Source organism: Phyllopteryx taeniolatus, chromosome 14 (genome assembly GCF_024500385.1).
Source record: "Phyllopteryx taeniolatus isolate TA_2022b chromosome 14, UOR_Ptae_1.2, whole genome shotgun sequence".
Taxonomy (NCBI): Eukaryota; Metazoa; Chordata; class Actinopteri; order Syngnathiformes; family Syngnathidae; genus Phyllopteryx; species Phyllopteryx taeniolatus.
In genome coordinates, this window is record NC_084515.1 from 23,216,093 (window position 1) to 23,233,541 (window position 17,449).

Sequence of the window (17,449 nt, forward strand, 5' to 3'; positions counted from 1 at the left end):
ATGTGTGGAGGGGAGTGTTCAAGAGAATGTGGTTATTATTCAGTGTGTGAGGGCGCGTACTAATACCCAGTGATAACTCAACACCAAGGACAGTCTGATTTCAAGCGGTTTCCTTTGGACAAGTTGAGGGCACCCGGTTTCCCCCAAACACTGTCAGCCAGAAGCCATTCACCTCTGTTGCGTTCAGATGCTCAGGGAGCCCAATTCACCGTTTGTGTTTCCACGCACGTATTCTTTTCACCAAAGCTAGTGAATGTTGACCCTGTCGTTCATCAAACTGCTGTCGGTTTAGCGGGATTTGTAAAACTCGACATACTCTGGTTGTTTTGAATATTATATATAATGACGCTGAAATTTCATTCGGGAAATGCTGACTTGTTATAGCAGGGAAAAGCATATGCAAAACTAATACCATTAGGAAGGGCTTTGTCGTATTGTTTAGAGTAAATGTCGAGGAAGCGAGAATACACTCACCGACCGTGACTTTTGAAGCACAAGTGTAATCACATTAACAGAGGTTTGGTTCCAAAGAGCTTAAGGGAATTTGTAAATCCACCATTAACGCATTGTGAATATTTTTATTTATTTAAACACAATAGCAGGTTGATTGGTAAATGTATTTTTGATTATGATTGACGAAAGTGTACTTGTTATACCATTCAATCGCAAATACACTATAATAGTAATTTTCCCCCCTAAATTGTGGGTTTTAAATATGTTTAACTTGTTTTTTGGCTGGGTTGTAGCGGTCCTTCTCTTTTTTCTTTTTTTTTTTTTTTAGTTTTTTTAACCCGGAGGTGTTGATGTTCCTTATATCCTCTGTAATTTGATCACCGCAACAATTTTACAGTATGTCACAACTGTGTGTGTTCTTCCGCTCAGCCTAAAAACACCTCTGACTGGCCGTCAGGGTTAGTAGTAGCAGAAAAAGACAGCTCATTCACATATCATCACCTCTGACATCATCGTCGTGAATGATTCCAAACTACACGTAACTGCTGCACTGCTCTTTTTGATTTAACATTTGCTTGGTGTACAGTATTTTTTTTTTTTAAAGGTAGATAGAAGTAGATTCTTTTTCATTGCAAACAAATGAAACCTCTGATTAGTCATTAGTGGTGATTAGTTTTCGTGGTCAAGTGAGGAGAAGTGAAAACTTGAAAAGGAAGTTTAATCCTCTTTTCTTTGGTCCCACACTGTAGGGGAATTCCTGGAAGATCCTGCCAAGATATGCTTTTGGTTTAATGCGCAGAATACAGTGACACACGTTCAGTTAGCTTTTTGAAAAATATGTGGCCCCAATAAAAGTGTACATCGTTTCATTACGGCGGTTGTTCTAGAATTCTCTTGCATGCCTGCGCCACCTTAGTGATCCTGCAGCCCCACTCAACTCTGTGCTCTGTTTTACACAGTCTTGCACACCCAAATAGTGCTGAGTGCTGTAAAGAGACAGCTCAGTGAGAGTGGGAGAAACTTCAGCTGCGCATTGTGGGGCGGAGTGTGTGTTAGAGTGGGTGTGTGAGCGCTTAAAACCCCATGCAGTACATTCCTGCACTGTCATATTTAGCAATCTGAGCAAGTAGTAGTAAAGGGTGAGTAGATCCTAAAAGTTCTTGAGGATAGGAGGCAGACTCTTCAACACTGATCTTTGGTGTCCAACACAGAGAAAGTAAGACTTTTTTATGTTCTTTTTCCTTCACTGATCTTGTTCATGGCTGGATGAGAACAGTTTCCTTTCCCACAAAAGAGAGGCGAGCCTTTTAACCTTTCGTTTACAGAGGGATTCCGTTGAGAAAAAGGCACTGTGAGAAATGGACAGTTGTATTACTTTTGAACAAAGTTTGAGCCAATAAGGAACGAGCCATCCTGCTGTGAACATGAAGCTGAACTATTTTTTTTGTGTGATCACAAGCAAAATGAATGTAATAGGCTCTCTTCAGCTACAAGTTGATTAACAAGAGGCCTTCCCAGCCTGCAAAAATCAGATGACTGTGGTTGGTGTGTTACGCTCTGACAGATGATTAAAGTTATGATTCGTTTTTGACCCATGTGACCTGTTGCATGGTGACCAGTGGGCTGCACATGACCTCTGCCTTCCCTGATTACTGTATTCAGGATGCGAAACCTCAGTCGGTAACTTTCCCGTGGCATTTTATCTATTTCACTGGGTCTGTTAGTTACATGAAGAACAAAACGGTAGCAAGGATGCAAGGCTCGTCTTTGGCTTTTGCTGTTAAGGGACAACAAAACAGAACCTGAGTTTGAGGCGCTTATCTCAGGGGCCAGTTGGCATTCCAGTTCTGGTGCCATGCCAACACAAGCTCGCTGAGGACAGGAGATGGAGTGGGCGCGTACAGACAGCATAAAGGAACAAGTGACTTGCATTATAGGGACGGGCAGAGAAAAAACAGTGCATGTTCATTTCAAGATAGCTAGTAATTTATTTATTTTTTAATTTTTTGCTTCAGGGGTCAGGCTATGGTGCTAATTCGTCCATTTAAAGTATCACGGCTCTTTTAGCCTTCGCTAAAGTAGGGATTAGGTGGTCGGCACGGTGGACGGCTGGTTAGCACATCTGCCTCACAGTTCTGGGGACCGGGGTTCAAATCCCAGCCCCGCCTGTGTGGAGTTTGCATGTTCTCCCCGTCCGTGCCTGCGTGGGTTTTCTCCGAGAACTCCTTTTTCCTCCCACAATCCAAAAACATGTGTGGTAGGTTGACTGAAGACTCTAAATTGCTCGTAGGTGTGAATGTGAGTGCAAATGTTTTTTTGTTTCTATGTGCCCTGCGATTGGCTGGCAACCGGTTCAGGGTGTACCGCGCCTCCCGCCCGAAGATAGCTGGGATAGGCCCCATCAGCCCGCAGCCCTTGTGAGGAGAAGTGGTACGGAAAATGGATGGATGGATGGGTGGGATTAGGGGCACATGAGCAAAGCACACAACTTCCCCCAAATTACTCCCAGGGAAAAGGGAAAACCTGACAACTGTTCAAATATTCTGCTGTTGGTGTGATCCCTACTGAAAGGGGCTAATGTTGAAATAGATTTTAGTACTTTATTGGAAATATACTGTACATGCCAATAAAAATGATGTAAATGTTGGTCTGACGACCAGTTGAGGTGGGATTGAGGGGGTGCGGATCGAAGTTTTCTATCACCTCTTAACAAAGCTTTCCCGGGAAAATTGATAGGGGGACGGCTGTTGATGCCCCAGAAACCCACTTTGTATGCTCCCCCTCATGTGGATGCCTGAGGCCACAGCACCGTCCGCCCGCCCGCCCTTTGAACGCCGCTGACAACAGGTGTTCAAAGGAAGGTTTCATTCATGAGGAAAGCAGTCGGTGTGCATGCTCTTGAGTGTTTCTCCGAAAAAGAGCCAGCTACTGGCCTGGCACGCATTTTCGCAGTTGTTTAACTACTTTATCGTTACGTTGTTAGAAGGTGTTTTTTACGTAAATAAACTGGTTAGAGCGTCAGCCTCACAGTTCTGAGGACCCGGGTTCAATCCCCGGCCCCGCCTGTGTGGAGTTTGCATGTTCTCCCCGTGCCTCCGTGGGTTTTCTCCGGGCACTCCGGTTTCCTCCCACATCCCAAAAACATGCATGAATTGGAGACTCTAAATTGCCCGTAGGCATGACTGTGAGTGCGAATGGTTGTTTGTTCCTATGTGCCCTGCGATTGGCTGGCAACCAGTTCAGGGTGTACCCCGCCTCCTGCCCGATGACAGCTGGGATAGGCTCCAGCACGCCCGCGACCCTAGTGAGGAGAAGCGGCTCAGAAAATGGATGGATGGATGTTACTTTTAGCTCAAAATAACTCACATGCAAGGAAGGTCAAAGTGGGTGGCTGTGTTTACGGATGGATGTCATAGTCCAATACACACAGTTGACGTAACCCATTGTCTCTATCACAATGATGATGAAGGTTTGTGCCAAAAAGTTGCTGGATTTGGAAACAGCCAATTTAGCAAAATGTCCTCTGACCATAAAAATGAACTCAGGAAGTCACAGTTAAAAATGACAGCATATACACACATGACACACACAGACACACACACAAAGAGAGAGAACAAGAGAGGTGGAGCGGCCACACACAAAGCAGCCACTCACTTTCTATACTTGAAAAATCTTCAAATTGTAACTGCAGTTACCACACCCTACCTCATTCTCAGCTGTTCTCTGCCCTTTGAACTGGACTACATAACTTCACCATCACTACCTTTCCTCCAAAAACCGCAGTGATGAGCCTTTTTGATGCACATGCTAATATTTAACAAGTAACAGTACGTTAACTACAACACTCATCGTGAACTTTCTCTCCGGTCACCCAAGGAGGAGTGCAAAAGGAGTTGGGATATTTTCATCCATCCCTTGCAGAATAGTGTTTGCACAATTATTGCTCCAGAAACGTTTTCAGGACTGTGTATCTTCTTTCCAAAACCAAAACGATTTGAGCAAAATGGTTTGAAAAATGTTTTAAACGAACATGAAGCATGAGATCACGATTGGAGGACTGCACCACACCTACTGATTAAACAGGGACAGTTTTCCTTTTGATGTAGGATTTGTGGTGTAACCATGCAACAGTAATCATTGTAAACTATGGTAGGTTTAATGGTAGAGTTCAAAGTTTGTCGGAAGGGTGTGTGGGAGCTGGTTTTGTGCAAATTCAATGGTAGGATAAACTAGAATAATGATGCCATAAACCAACCACTCAATTGTTTACATAAAGCTGTGTTGCATTTCTCCTTGTGTTTTATCGACTCTCATTACTCTTCATGGATGTTTTACAAGAACCAACAGAACTCCACTGGTGCTTTAATGTTTGTATTAATCTCGATTTATTGCTATGTATAGTGGCCAGTATGGCTTTCTTGATGAGATGAAGGAAAATCAAGATATGAAGGAAGGACATGAAAGAACAAGTGGAAAATGTAATTACTCCCTTTGGCTTTCGTTTTAGTAAACATGGCGTTTTTTACTTTTTTTTCACTTTGAAATTTCTGACCCTGAGTCAAAGCTGAGAATAAATGGGAAAGATAGGCTTATCTGTGACATATGGTCAAATTCTGCTTTTTTTTTATTGGATTTTCCACAAAGTGGTCGGTATGTGACACTGTGATAAATGCCCATATGATGTTTACATCTTCCCCTACAGTACATTTTCACACACACACACACACACACGGGAGAATCCAGCTGTTTGTAGTTATGGAATTGTACGTGTATAACGTGCTTGGAGAAATGCATGAAGACCAGGAGAGTGCAACCGTGGAATGTAATGATTGCGGAAGAAAGGGAGAAGGATAAACACTGATTTGTGATGTAAAGATAAAGGGAAAGAAAGGAGGACTATTCATATGTTCATTTGAGTGAATAATGTGGACTTTAACACAGCTGCACAAAGGAATAATTGGGTTGATTTTCCTTCCTGTCACTGAAAATGTGAAGTATAATTTGTTAATTCAAAGATGATGTGTTATTTAGAGGTTCATATTGTATTAAAAATGCAAAGGATTAAATTATATATTTTTTTGGGGTTCCGAGAATGCTGATAGAATATTAATGATGTCCTCATACACTACTTTCAGTCTATGGTCCTATTGCTCTTTAGTGACTTTGTATTTTGATTATTATCCACAGTATCTTGACTGAAATAAATGATTGTGTTGTTCTTATAGGATGCCAGGTGAGAGGCTGACAGTTCGCACATCAGATGTAGGGCGCTTTCCTGGTGCAGCCCCGCCCACTAGGGTGGAGTTGTCCATTCATAAGGAAGGGGAACAAAAAACAGAGGACAGTGCTTGCCGCCACTGGTTTCGGAAAATGTGCCCATGCTGCTGTAAATGTCAGAACAGCAACACCTATGATATCACGGATAAGGTGGAACTGGTCAACCCTCCCACCCCGATTCCGAAACTTGATGGACTAAAACCAGAAAATGGAGACTCAAAGGAAATGCAAGGTGATGTCCTGGGGTCAGTGATGTATGAAATTGCAGTAATGCAAACGTTGAAGTTCTTTCCCACCCTTCTTCTGCAGTCATGGAGTTGTCTGTGTGCTCTGTGGATCTGCTGAGCTCCAAAACGGGCACGAACAAACAGGTGCACCACACTGACCTGTACCACTCAGAAGAGCTGATCATCCGCAGAGGACAGATGTTCCAAATAGAACTAGAGCTCAACAGGCCCTTCAGCGCTGAGACTGACAAGCTGCATCTGGATCTGAGAACAGGTATCTGTCTCCAGTGTGAGCCCCACAGCAACAACATTGTACCACTATGCACATCATCAGGATGACCAATATCAGATGTGCGGCATTTATCTTTTCTAAAGTACATCTCAATTATGGGTGAGGTCTTTTTGGTGCAATAAAACATTTGTTTATGTTAGAAAATCAGTGTTGAGTGAGTACACGAAAACTCCCTCTGTAAATTCCAAAGTTATTAATCTCAGTGAACGTCCAAAATGCCCTTTGAAACATAATTCCATTAAAGAGGAACTAAACCTAAGATGTCAAGTTTCAATTGTATTTTAAAAGTGCATATCATCTTTTTTTAGTGCTCTTTACTTAAATCTACAAATTGTTTATGCTAAAAAAAAAACATTGCATCAACTCGCCTACGGAGGCCGCCATTTATGTCTTTTCACTCATGCGCGTGTTACATGTTTTTTTTAATCAGACAGCATTTGTAAATATTCATAAAAGACAAGCTACCAATCAATCAGATCTACTTTACTAGCTCACTCAGTGCCAAATACTTCTTTTACAATCCTAACATTCAATGCCAAGAACGTGTTTTCACAACTTTTATGATTTTTCAGGGGTGCGGGAGAGTCTGATGCTTCTCTACTGTCATTGTCAAGCTTGCAGACAGTGTTAATGAGGCACAATTATCAGCATTTAATTCCACCTACGTAATCTATTTTTAACAAAGAAGGCTTACACAAATGTGCTGTATTATCGTGTCTTCACTAGTGCTGGCAGATTCAATGTGTTCTTGCAAAAAAGAGGGTTTAGTTCCCCTTTAAGATTTGTGTTTTCAAGCTGCATCATTCCCACCTTCCCATCCCTGTTTAAGTGTCCCTGTTGGCTCTGACGCCTCCAAGTTCTCGACAGTGATACATGTATCAATCACTGAAGGAACACAAAGATTATTCTGTGTAAAGCTATACCTTGTGAGGAAGTTATTTGGACTGCCATTGCGATTTCACATCAGTCTTTGCATTCGTTCTGTACCGAAGGTTCATTAGGAACTCACTTCCTGAATTTAATTATTCTTCCAAAATTAGAATTATTTTCTAATATTGTTTGTCTCTTTATTTATATTGTAAGTTATACAATGCAATTAAATGCATCCATTCCGGGATATTCATTTTTCTGACACACTGTGACTTTCTTGCAAAGTTCGGGAGAATTGAATAGGTTCTCACAAGATCTTGTGTCCAAAATTGGATTAGATCCATCTAAAGTCATGCGCAAAATCGTTACAGCGTGTGATGTCTTACTGGAATGATAAATTAACTACCAATGAAGAAAAAAAATAGACTTGGTCCTCATTCTGCTGTTTAAATATCCCCCATTCTTTATCAAAGATTTTCTGCAGGATTTGGGGGAATGTCATCGGGAATTTTTCCATTCATCCAGAAGGATATTTGTGAGATTCACTAATATAGGGTGAAAGGGTCTGGCTCACAATTCAATGAAGCTATAAGGTCTGTGAGGTCAGGACCAATGCATTTTTTTTTACCCTCTGGTTTGCATTCTGCGTCTATGATGCATGATGCGACAAACTGACGTTTTGCGTCAATATCTGTGGTGGTCTTAAAGGGTCAATTTAGATATTTGACTTAGGATATTATGAGGTACTGATAGATTAAATGCTACTGCTATCATCTTAATCAAATGTTATTGTTTTTTTTTATTACTATTGGTTACCCCTCTTGGCGGCACGGTGGACGACTGGTTAGAGCGTCAGCCTCACAGTTCTGAGGACCCGGGTTCAATCCCCGGCCCCGCCTGTGTGGAGTTTGCATGTTCTCCCCGTGCCTGCGTGGGTTTTCTCCGGGCACTCCGGTTTCCTCCCACATCCCAAAAACATGCATTAATTGGAGACTCTAAATTGCCCGTAGGCACGACTGTGAGTGCGAATGGTTGTTTGTTTCTATGTGCCCTGCGATTGGCTGGCAACCAGTTCAGGGTGTACCCCGCCTCCTGCCCGATGACAGCTGGGATAGGCTCCAGCACGCCCGCGACCCTAGTGAGGAGAAGTGGCTCAGAAAATGGATGGATGGATGGTTACCTTCCATCCAACTCTTACCTTCTGGAGGTAAGAGTTGTAGCATCCGATGATAAAGACGGCTAATCATGATAAAGATATTCCTATGAAAAATGTAATAGGCACTTTTTAATCTGTGGTTTAATGTCAAACAAGGCATTGTCTGCCTAAGCAGGGGTGGATGCAGTGTGCCAATACTCTATTTAAACTAAACAGTCATGATTGACGTCACAGGGTTTGGATTCCACCCAGAGTCTTAACAGCTTCCAGACCTCCGGATACCATACTCCTCCCTCTGGTATTTTCAGACTTTATACTACAATGATCTACTACACTCTCTGGAATAAAGTCTGTTACGTCACAACAGGAAAATGGGAAGATTTCACACCCATCTCAGCTGTTAAATTTTAAACAAAGCTTCATTAGAGCAACTTTCAATGCCTCTTCAGCTGAGAAATGACTTTAGGTATTACCAAAAAGGAAGGCTTTATAATGCTGTAGTTTCACAACCCATCATCTGGTTGAAATAGAAATAAAGACTCTCAGTCACAGATGAACCAATGTCACTAAAGTATTTATTGATTTCAGCTGTCAGTAATGTTTGCAGTGGGAGAGGAAGGTTGGTGGGGCCTTGTCAGCAATCGAATGTGGAACAGTGGATTCTTGATAAACTATTGTCAATAAAACCAAATGACAGCTAAAGGTCCAGTGGGATACCATCCATCCATCCATCCATTTTCTGAACCGCTTCTCCTCACTAGGGTCGCGGGCGTGCTGGAGCCTATCCCAGCTGTCATCGGGCAGGAGGCGGGGTACACCCTGAACTGGTTGCCAGCCAATCGCAGGGCACATAGAAACAAACAACCATTCGCACTCACATTCATGCCTACGGGCAATTTAGAGTCTCCAATTAATGCATGTTTTTGGGATGTGGGAGGAAACCGGAGTGCCCGGAGAAAACCCACGCAGGCACGGGGAGAACATGCAAACTCCACACAGGCGGGGACGGGGATTGAACCCCGCACCTCAGAACTGTGAGGCTGACGCTCTAACCAGTCAGCCACCGTGCCGCACCAGTGGGATACCACAAAGTTTAATCTCTGCCCAGCACGTCTTTGCAAGGGACTTATCTCACGTCAGTCAGTCAACGGTTCCAGGGTAAGCTGGCAAAAATAATGCATTACAATGATGGTTAGGGCTCTAATTTTGAAATATAAATAAAATGGTTGTTTTATTTGCAAGTGTTCTGTACTGTAGGTTCATTGAAATGTCCTTTATATTTCACTTACATCGATCCAATATAATTGTTGCTGAACAGATTTTTCATGTTGACTTTCTAACCCACTATCAATATCGTGCCAAGCGTTTATATGAGTCGGTTTAAATCACGAGTGGAACTTGTGTCTAAAATTGAATGGACTCCAGATAAACTCATCTTATTATTGGAAATAATAGGAAGACCTTTTTGTAAGTAGGACGGATTGACATATATTTCAAAGTTTTTATTTAACTTGATTTTTCTATGCATAGTTGGTCAACATCTGAACAACAACAATAAATCATTCATATGGTTTTGTAGTGTCCGTTTGAACTTTTTGAATACTTTATTTCAATTTGTCTGATTTATATAACTTGCATTGTAGGTCCACTCCCACTGGTTTCCAAAGGGACCCATGTCATCATCCCATTGGTTGATACCTTGGACAATAAACGATGGGGGGCTAAGATTGAAGAGCAGAATGACAACAAGGTTACATTGGCTATCAATTCTGCAGCCAATGCTGTGATTGGTCTTTATGGTCTGACAGTCACAACTAGTCCCCTGAAAAATGAAACTCCAAATACTTACACCTCCAACAAGAACATCATCATGCTCTTCAACCCCTGGTGTACAGGTAAGATGGTGAAAATAATGAAAGTCTTGTAGTCAGGGAAGAACAATGGTTTTCCCTTTCCCTGTCTGGCCAAAATTATGTATAAAACACTGCCACGCAAGTGCACACAGATACGGCCAGATAGAGTTCTCCTGCAAGATATCAAGACTCTTGTTTTACTCCAGCCCCCACCCTCCTCTTGCCCCTCCTTACCCGATCACATAACTTCCCCTCTTTCTCTTAGCTCTCCCTCATGACTGGAAGCCTCTTCCTTCCACTTTTTTTTTTTGCCATAAACATTTTAATTTTACTGTGGTCCCTTGTCTATCTTTGTCGTGTTATGTTTCCCACCCATTGTAACAACAATGAGGTACAAGTGATTGGATAAAAATGTCAAATGTGCAGGACGAACACGAAACTCTGCACTGGAAGCACTGGGTCAAATGTTTGTGAACCTTTTCCTGGCCCTATTGAAATTCTCCCATTTTTAGTGAAACGAAATCACATTCTTGAATGATTTAGTCACTGAACAGGAGATTAGACCAGGCATTTTGGCCCTCTTTCACAGAAAGCGAAGCAGCAAAAACTGTGACTTTAACCTGAAGCAAAACCTAATGTGGATGAAAACTAAAACTGTACTACTAATAATAATAAAAATAATCATAATAATAATAATGGTAATACTGTGGTCTCTTTCAGAGGACACAGTATTCCTGGATGATGAAGAGGAGAGGAAGGAATACGTGTTGAATGACACTGGAAGAATTTACTATGGAACTGAGAAGCAAATTGGTGCTCGCACATGGAACTTTGGTCAGGTAGGAACTCTCCGGACAAAACGACATCCTGATGACCATTTGAGTATTTTTCTCTTATTTCGAATGATGAAATCCTGTGGGAATAGAAACAACAATGATCCAGTCTGTTTTGAGCTATCCCCCTCTTGTTTGTGTCAATCCCCATGACTTTCCTATTTAACTCCTAAAAAAAACATTCTACTGGCTTTTCATCCATAATCTTCACATAATCATCACAAAACCATACTATATGTGTCATTTCGCTGCAGTTTCAAGAGGGAATCTTGGAAGGATGTCTATTCATTCTGGAAAAGAGTGACATGCCTCCATCTGGTCGAGGGGATCCTGTCAATGTTGTCAGGGTCATATCAGCCATGGTGAGTGATTTTACTTACAGACACATGCTGTTATTGGAGAAATATTGGGAACATTGTTTTTAGGAGGCAAACGTTCTAGCATTGGTTGGACTTTGTAATTTCGCTTAGATCTCACTTGCATGTTGATCAGCATGAGAAAATGAAGGCTATTTGGCTATTTTGGCTACATGAATTGCATATATTTGTTTCAGATAAATGCTCAAGATGATTATGGGGTTCTGATTGGAAATTGGTCAGGGAATTACTCTGACGGAGTGTCTCCTGCTGCGTGGAGCAGCAGTGTGGAGATTCTGAGGAAATACCACTCCTCCAATGGAACACCTGTGTCATATGGGCAATGTTGGGTCTTCTCCGGAGTCACAACATCAGGTGAGTGTGCGAGCAAATATGAGGGAAGGTGTGAAGAGATACTTCAGGTATGATGACAGGACCTCAACAGTGCCAGACTTAATGTCTTCCAAGTGGGGTTGCAAAGAGTTTACATTTCCAGAAATACTGTATTTCCGTGCAAATTTTAGCTGAGGAACCTTGAAATAATATGTTTTCATAATATTATGTAAGACGTTGTACCCTATCAATTTATAGGTTATATTTTAGAAATGATTAGGATTACTACTGTATTTAGCATAACATGTTGTGCTGTGTGTGTAGCTGACCCTTCAAGGGCAGAGCGATAAAGTGGCACATAGATACCAACTTAGTGACTTAGACGCAATATTTTCCTGATTGTGCAGACATTCCTCTCTTTCCCCAAAAAGTGACGACTGAAGCAACCAATGTAGTTACTTTTTCTCCTGTTATTTGAGACTATCGAAGACTCTGAGACTGCTTCCAAGATGTGGGAGATGTTTACCCCCTCTGTGTCCAGACTGCAAGTGAATCAGCCAAATCTGATTTGACCAACCCCTCATCCTAGCGTACTGTAGCGATGCGTGTGCATATTTAAAGGAAATGGGTCCACAAAGAGGACCATAACTAGATATGTGTCCGCCCATTGCCCCAAAAAGTGATTAGCAACAAATCCAGCCACCTTTTGTGGTGTTACCAAAGACTTGGACACTCTCTGAAAAGTTCATACCATTTCTTCTTCAACCGCACTCACATTTATTACTATTACTAAAAATATACTCTAGTTAATTCCCATTAAGGGTTTCCAACTTCCTTGAATTTTGTGATCTTACTTTCAAGTCAACTTCAGGGATGTCCACAGTCATAGTGTTCTCTCTGCCAGGCTTGTTTCAGTCCATCTGGCTGTAAACCTCACTGTTCGTGTGCATGTATGATAGCCAGCTGATAGTCCTAACTCATTTACACCCTGAATACTTCACATTGACATTCCTGTCATACCTTCTACTTTTGTCCCACATACAGTAACATGTGTCACTTTCATTCAGCCAGCATAGTAAAGTCCAGTATCACGTAATCATGCGAATGTCACCACGGTAAAAATGAACACATTGGGCTCAACAAACTGGACGCATAATTGCAATATGAAATCACCTGATAAGTTATCATTCAATAATTAGATCATTGTCGTGTTATCAATGTTTGCAGTACTCCGTTGTCTTGGCATACCTGCTCGCAGCGTGACCAACTTCCAGTCTGCTCATGACACTGATGTGTCCCTCACAACAGATGTATATTTTGATGAGAATATGGAGCCAATCGACTACCTCAATAGTGATTCTGTCTGGTAAGTAACAGTATGAAACGTGATGTGTACGTGACCTGGGACAATTGCCTGCTGCAACGCCCATACCATCAGAGGTCACTGTATATTTAGACCTGCCCTTAACGAGAGTCCCCTTGAACTTGAGGCTAGCAGTGGCACTATAATGCTCCTTAATTTCGTTTATGAAAGGAATGGAATATTATGAAATGTAACTTGAATGAAATATAGTAGTTTGATACATTCGTAAAGCTGTTTCACTCAGTGTGTTTAGAAAACCAAACTATTAGCTTACATTAAATCAACTGAAGCCAGACTTTTACAATCCATTTAAGCACCTTCATTTGCTCATCTTAACAGTTGGTAAGTTCTGTACTGTAGCAATAAACCACTCGTTTATTGAACCCGCAGTAGTAAATAAACTGAAAGGGCAACAGCGGCACACGTTAATCTTTTTCAGAAAAATTGTAGATCCAAAGTGTAGAGGATTTTCTTCTATCTATCTATCTATCTATCTATCAGTCTGTCTGTCTAGTTCAGGAAAAAGGTCAAATTCATAAATGTCAGCATCCCACAAGTTGCAACCCTTAGAACACATTCGCCGACAAAGGTGCTCTAGTTTTATGCAACTTTCATCAAAAACACACATTCACAGTCCCTTTGTGATTGACAGGTGATCAGTCGACTGTGTACCCCACCTCTCGCACTGGAATTATCTCCCTGAGAAAGTTAAGTGTTATAGAGCATGTATAGAATGATATTAATATTAAACCTCTTTATATGAAGGAATTTCCACGTATGGAATGATTGCTGGATGGTCAGGCCAGACTTGCCCCATGGTCACGGGGGCTGGCAAGCTGTTGACTCCACCCCCCAGGAAACGAGCCAGGGTACCTTCCGCTGTGGCCCCGCCTCTGTCACCGCCATCCGCTCTGGCCAGGTCTACCTCAAACACGACACACCTTTTGTCTTTGCAGAGGTGGGCTCTTCTTCATTACGTCCTCACTTTTTATAAACTTCATCAGCTCCATAAAGGACAAGTCAACCCTGTTCTCTGATGGTTGGAATGTTACTCCTTTACTAGGTCAACAGTGACAAGATCTACTGGCAAAGGAATCTCGACGGTACGTTCAGCCAGATCCACAGTGAGAAGAAGACTGTTGGCCATTTTATCAGCACAAAAGCAGTTGGATCTGACGAACGAGCTGACATCACTCATCTGTACAAATATCAGGAAGGTACCAATTTCTGTTTCATTTTTCTAATCATGCAAGGTGGGCGACTGGTTAGCACATCTGCCTGAACCGTTGCGGGTTCAAATTCGGCCTCGCCTGTGTGGAGTTTGCATGTTCTCCTGCGTGCCTGCGTGGGTTTTCTCCGAGCACTCCGGTTTCCTCCCACATCCCAAAACATGCATGCGAGGTTAATTGAAGACTCTAAATTGTCCATAGGTGTGATTGTGTGTGCGAATGGTTGTTTGTTTCTATTTGCCCTGCGATTGGCTGGCGACCAGTTTGGACTCTCGCCCAGAGTCAGCTGGGATTGGCTCCAGCATACCCGTGACCCTAGTGAGGATAAGCGTTTCGGAAAATGAATGAATTAATATAATGGCCACGGAGTGGTGTTCAAGGCACAGGTGCAACTCATTCAATGCTTTCAAGTACTGCATTACCATGTGTCTTCATTCACTTTGTTTGACATGATTGATGACTATCAATATGTAATCTATAAACCCCTGACTCATTCTCTTTCCTTTTTGCCAGGTTCGGAGGAGGAGCGTATCGCCGTAGAGACTGCCAGTCGTTTTGGCAGCAAGCCAGATGTCTACTCCACGGCCATGGCAGAGGATGTGAACTTGGAGGTGAAGATGGTGGGAGAGGGGCCCAGGATGGGGGCCGATGCCCATCTGAGCATCGTGGTGAAGAACTTGAGCTCTCAGCCACGTAGAACTACACTACACAGTCAGGTGGCTGTCATGTACTACACTGGTGTTGTGAAGGGCACCATCAAGAAGGAGCAGTTGCCAGTGGAGCTCTTGCCCAATGAAGGTTGGTTTCCACAATCTTTCTCCTTATACAATGGACCCTTAATGGTAAAATATAAGAGGCTGTTGCTCCTTTGAATTGTTTGGATATCAACTTGATTTTCCCTGGAAGATGTATGGTGTAGTGGTATATCCTCGTGACTTCCATTTGGTTGTCTTTATATGTGCCCTATGATTGACTGGTGCAGTCCACCTTTTGCCCAAAGTCAATTGGGATAGGGTCCAGCTCCCTGTGACCCTGAACACGATAAGATGGATGGTTGTATGGATGGATGGATTCCAGGGGTTTAATAGTCACCATCATAAACATTTAAATTTTAAAATAAAAAAATGAAAAATAGATCATAACAATATACAGTTAGAGATATTTATTTACAGTAGCAGTGTGGTTGTAGCTTGCAGAGGTGTAGAACCGCACCGCATCATAAGAGGTATTTATAAAACATTTATTGAAGCTCTTAATTTATTGTGCAAGTGTACCTGTTAAAATGCCCACTGCTATAATTCAATCTTCCAACTAGAAAAGGGCTTAGCAACCACAGTGAGAACGTCACACCAAAGCCTGAAAGTAACCTCTGTCACCAAAAGGATATCACATAAGTGTCACGGTTTGCGTGTGTGCCTGTGAAAAAGAACATGCCTGTACGAATATGTTCTCCTAGAGGAGGACTGGTGAGATCGTTGTTCAAGTCGCGGCAGAGGGAACAGCTTGATGACTGATAAAGAGTGCTGGAGGAAGCGTTTTCTAAATTATTTTCTCTATGTTTATACACAGAAAAGATCATTGAGTGGGTTTTGCCTTATCAACAATACCAGAACCAGCTGGTGGATCAGGCAGCACTGATGCTGACATTGTCTGGAAGAGTCAACGAAACCAAGCAAGTGTTGGCCAACCAGACCTCCTTCAGGCTCCTTACACCTGATCTCAACATCATGGTGGGCTTTTCACTTACAATAACTCCATGATCAAATCAAATTTGTTTGCATATATCCATATAGATTCTGAATTTATTCTTTGGCAGCCTTTGGGGAAAGCTGTGGTTGGTAAGGAAATGGCAGCCAAGATCACGTTCACCAACCCGCTGCCAAGAATGCTGAAGGACGTGGTCTTCAGAGTGGAAGGACTGGGTCTGCAGAAAGGCCACGTAGTGATTGTAGGGTAGGTTCATCTATTTCAACCACACACATACTGCTATGGATCCTTTTACTTGATGTTTGACTTGTCATTCATTTATCTTAGTGATGTCAGCGGTCACTCGACCGTGACACTGACAGAACACTTCATCCCGACCCAACCGGGGTCCAGGAAACTGGTGGCATCTCTTGACTGCAAACAGCTAACGCAAGTGCACGGAGTGGCTGACATCATTGTCGTTGAACAGTGAAAGCCATAAAAAATATTGTTTAAATACAGCAACATGTTTGCAAACATGAGAACAAAATGGCATTATCAGTATTATTATTATTGTTATTTTTGCTTAAAAAAAACACAACACAGCATTATTGAAAGTTTTTTTTTAATCAGTGTATTTTTATTATGAAGTTCAAAAACATTTGTAGCACTGAAGAAAAAAAAATCACTGACCAAAACAAAACAAACTGTTTTCATTTCATAATTATTGTATACTGTATGTGTGTGTTATAACTTCCAGAGTACGTGAAAAGTGTTATCAGTCAAAGTGAACCTCACAATGGCTTACATGAAGGTAGAATGGAAGGTTTGGACACATTGTAATTTCACATAGTTTACATTCTTTAAATACATCAACCATAACTTCAGGAAAAAGCCACACTTGAGGTTTACTCTTGGGATTTATTTAATAAAAGACATGATTCCGTTGTTAGTCAGTGTTAAAAAATGATGTGCAAGAGGGGGGAAAAGTCAAGACGTCTCATTACTGTGTAGTCAACGTCAGTAAAATATAGGCCTACACTGTGTTCTTTAGGAACAACTCCATCAGATGTTCCCGTGTTTTTGCTGCTTTCACTATTGAATGTATGTTTATGTGTACACTGACAATAACGTTTTCTATTGTATCATGTTGATCAGTGGACTTATCAGGCAGCCTTATGAGAATGGAAAACACTGACCTTTGTTAAGCTGACCTGATTCGTTACTTTGGTTAACATCAGAACTCACTATGAAATGTGAAGAAAACTTGCAGTATCATGTTGTTATTATTATTATTATTATTATTATTTTGTATTGCCTATGATGCTGATTAAAACTAACTGAACACCAAAGTGTTGAATTGAGTTCTTCTTTCACTCATCATCAGGCAAGTCATTAATAGAAGTAGAGGTGAGAGAGGATAATACAATGACATCTATTACTGATAGTTTACCTTAACATTACGGGCAAGTGGTTCTTTTTAAACTGGCAAATGTTTCTTTCATCTCTTGACTATAACAA

At 41.8% G+C, this 17,449-nt stretch overlaps 1 protein-coding gene across 1 annotated transcript; it reads left to right on the top strand.

Annotated features, from left to right (window-relative positions):
• The first annotated feature begins 1,522 nt into the window (after window positions 1-1,522).
• tgm1l1 (transglutaminase 1 like 1) lies at window positions 1,523-17,280 on the top strand. The gene is made up of 14 exons (XM_061797473.1): window positions 1,523-1,669; window positions 5,679-5,962; window positions 6,040-6,231; window positions 9,919-10,170; window positions 10,849-10,967; window positions 11,216-11,323; window positions 11,515-11,692; window positions 12,878-13,016; window positions 13,779-13,971; window positions 14,077-14,230; window positions 14,756-15,040; window positions 15,812-15,972; window positions 16,059-16,195; window positions 16,277-17,280. The coding sequence occupies exons 2-14, from the start codon at window positions 5,680-5,682 to the stop codon at window positions 16,419-16,421; spliced, it is 2,346 nt and encodes a 781-aa protein (XP_061653457.1). The 5' UTR covers window positions 1,523-1,669; window position 5,679; the 3' UTR covers window positions 16,422-17,280.
• Window positions 17,281-17,449: the final 169 nt, after the last annotated feature.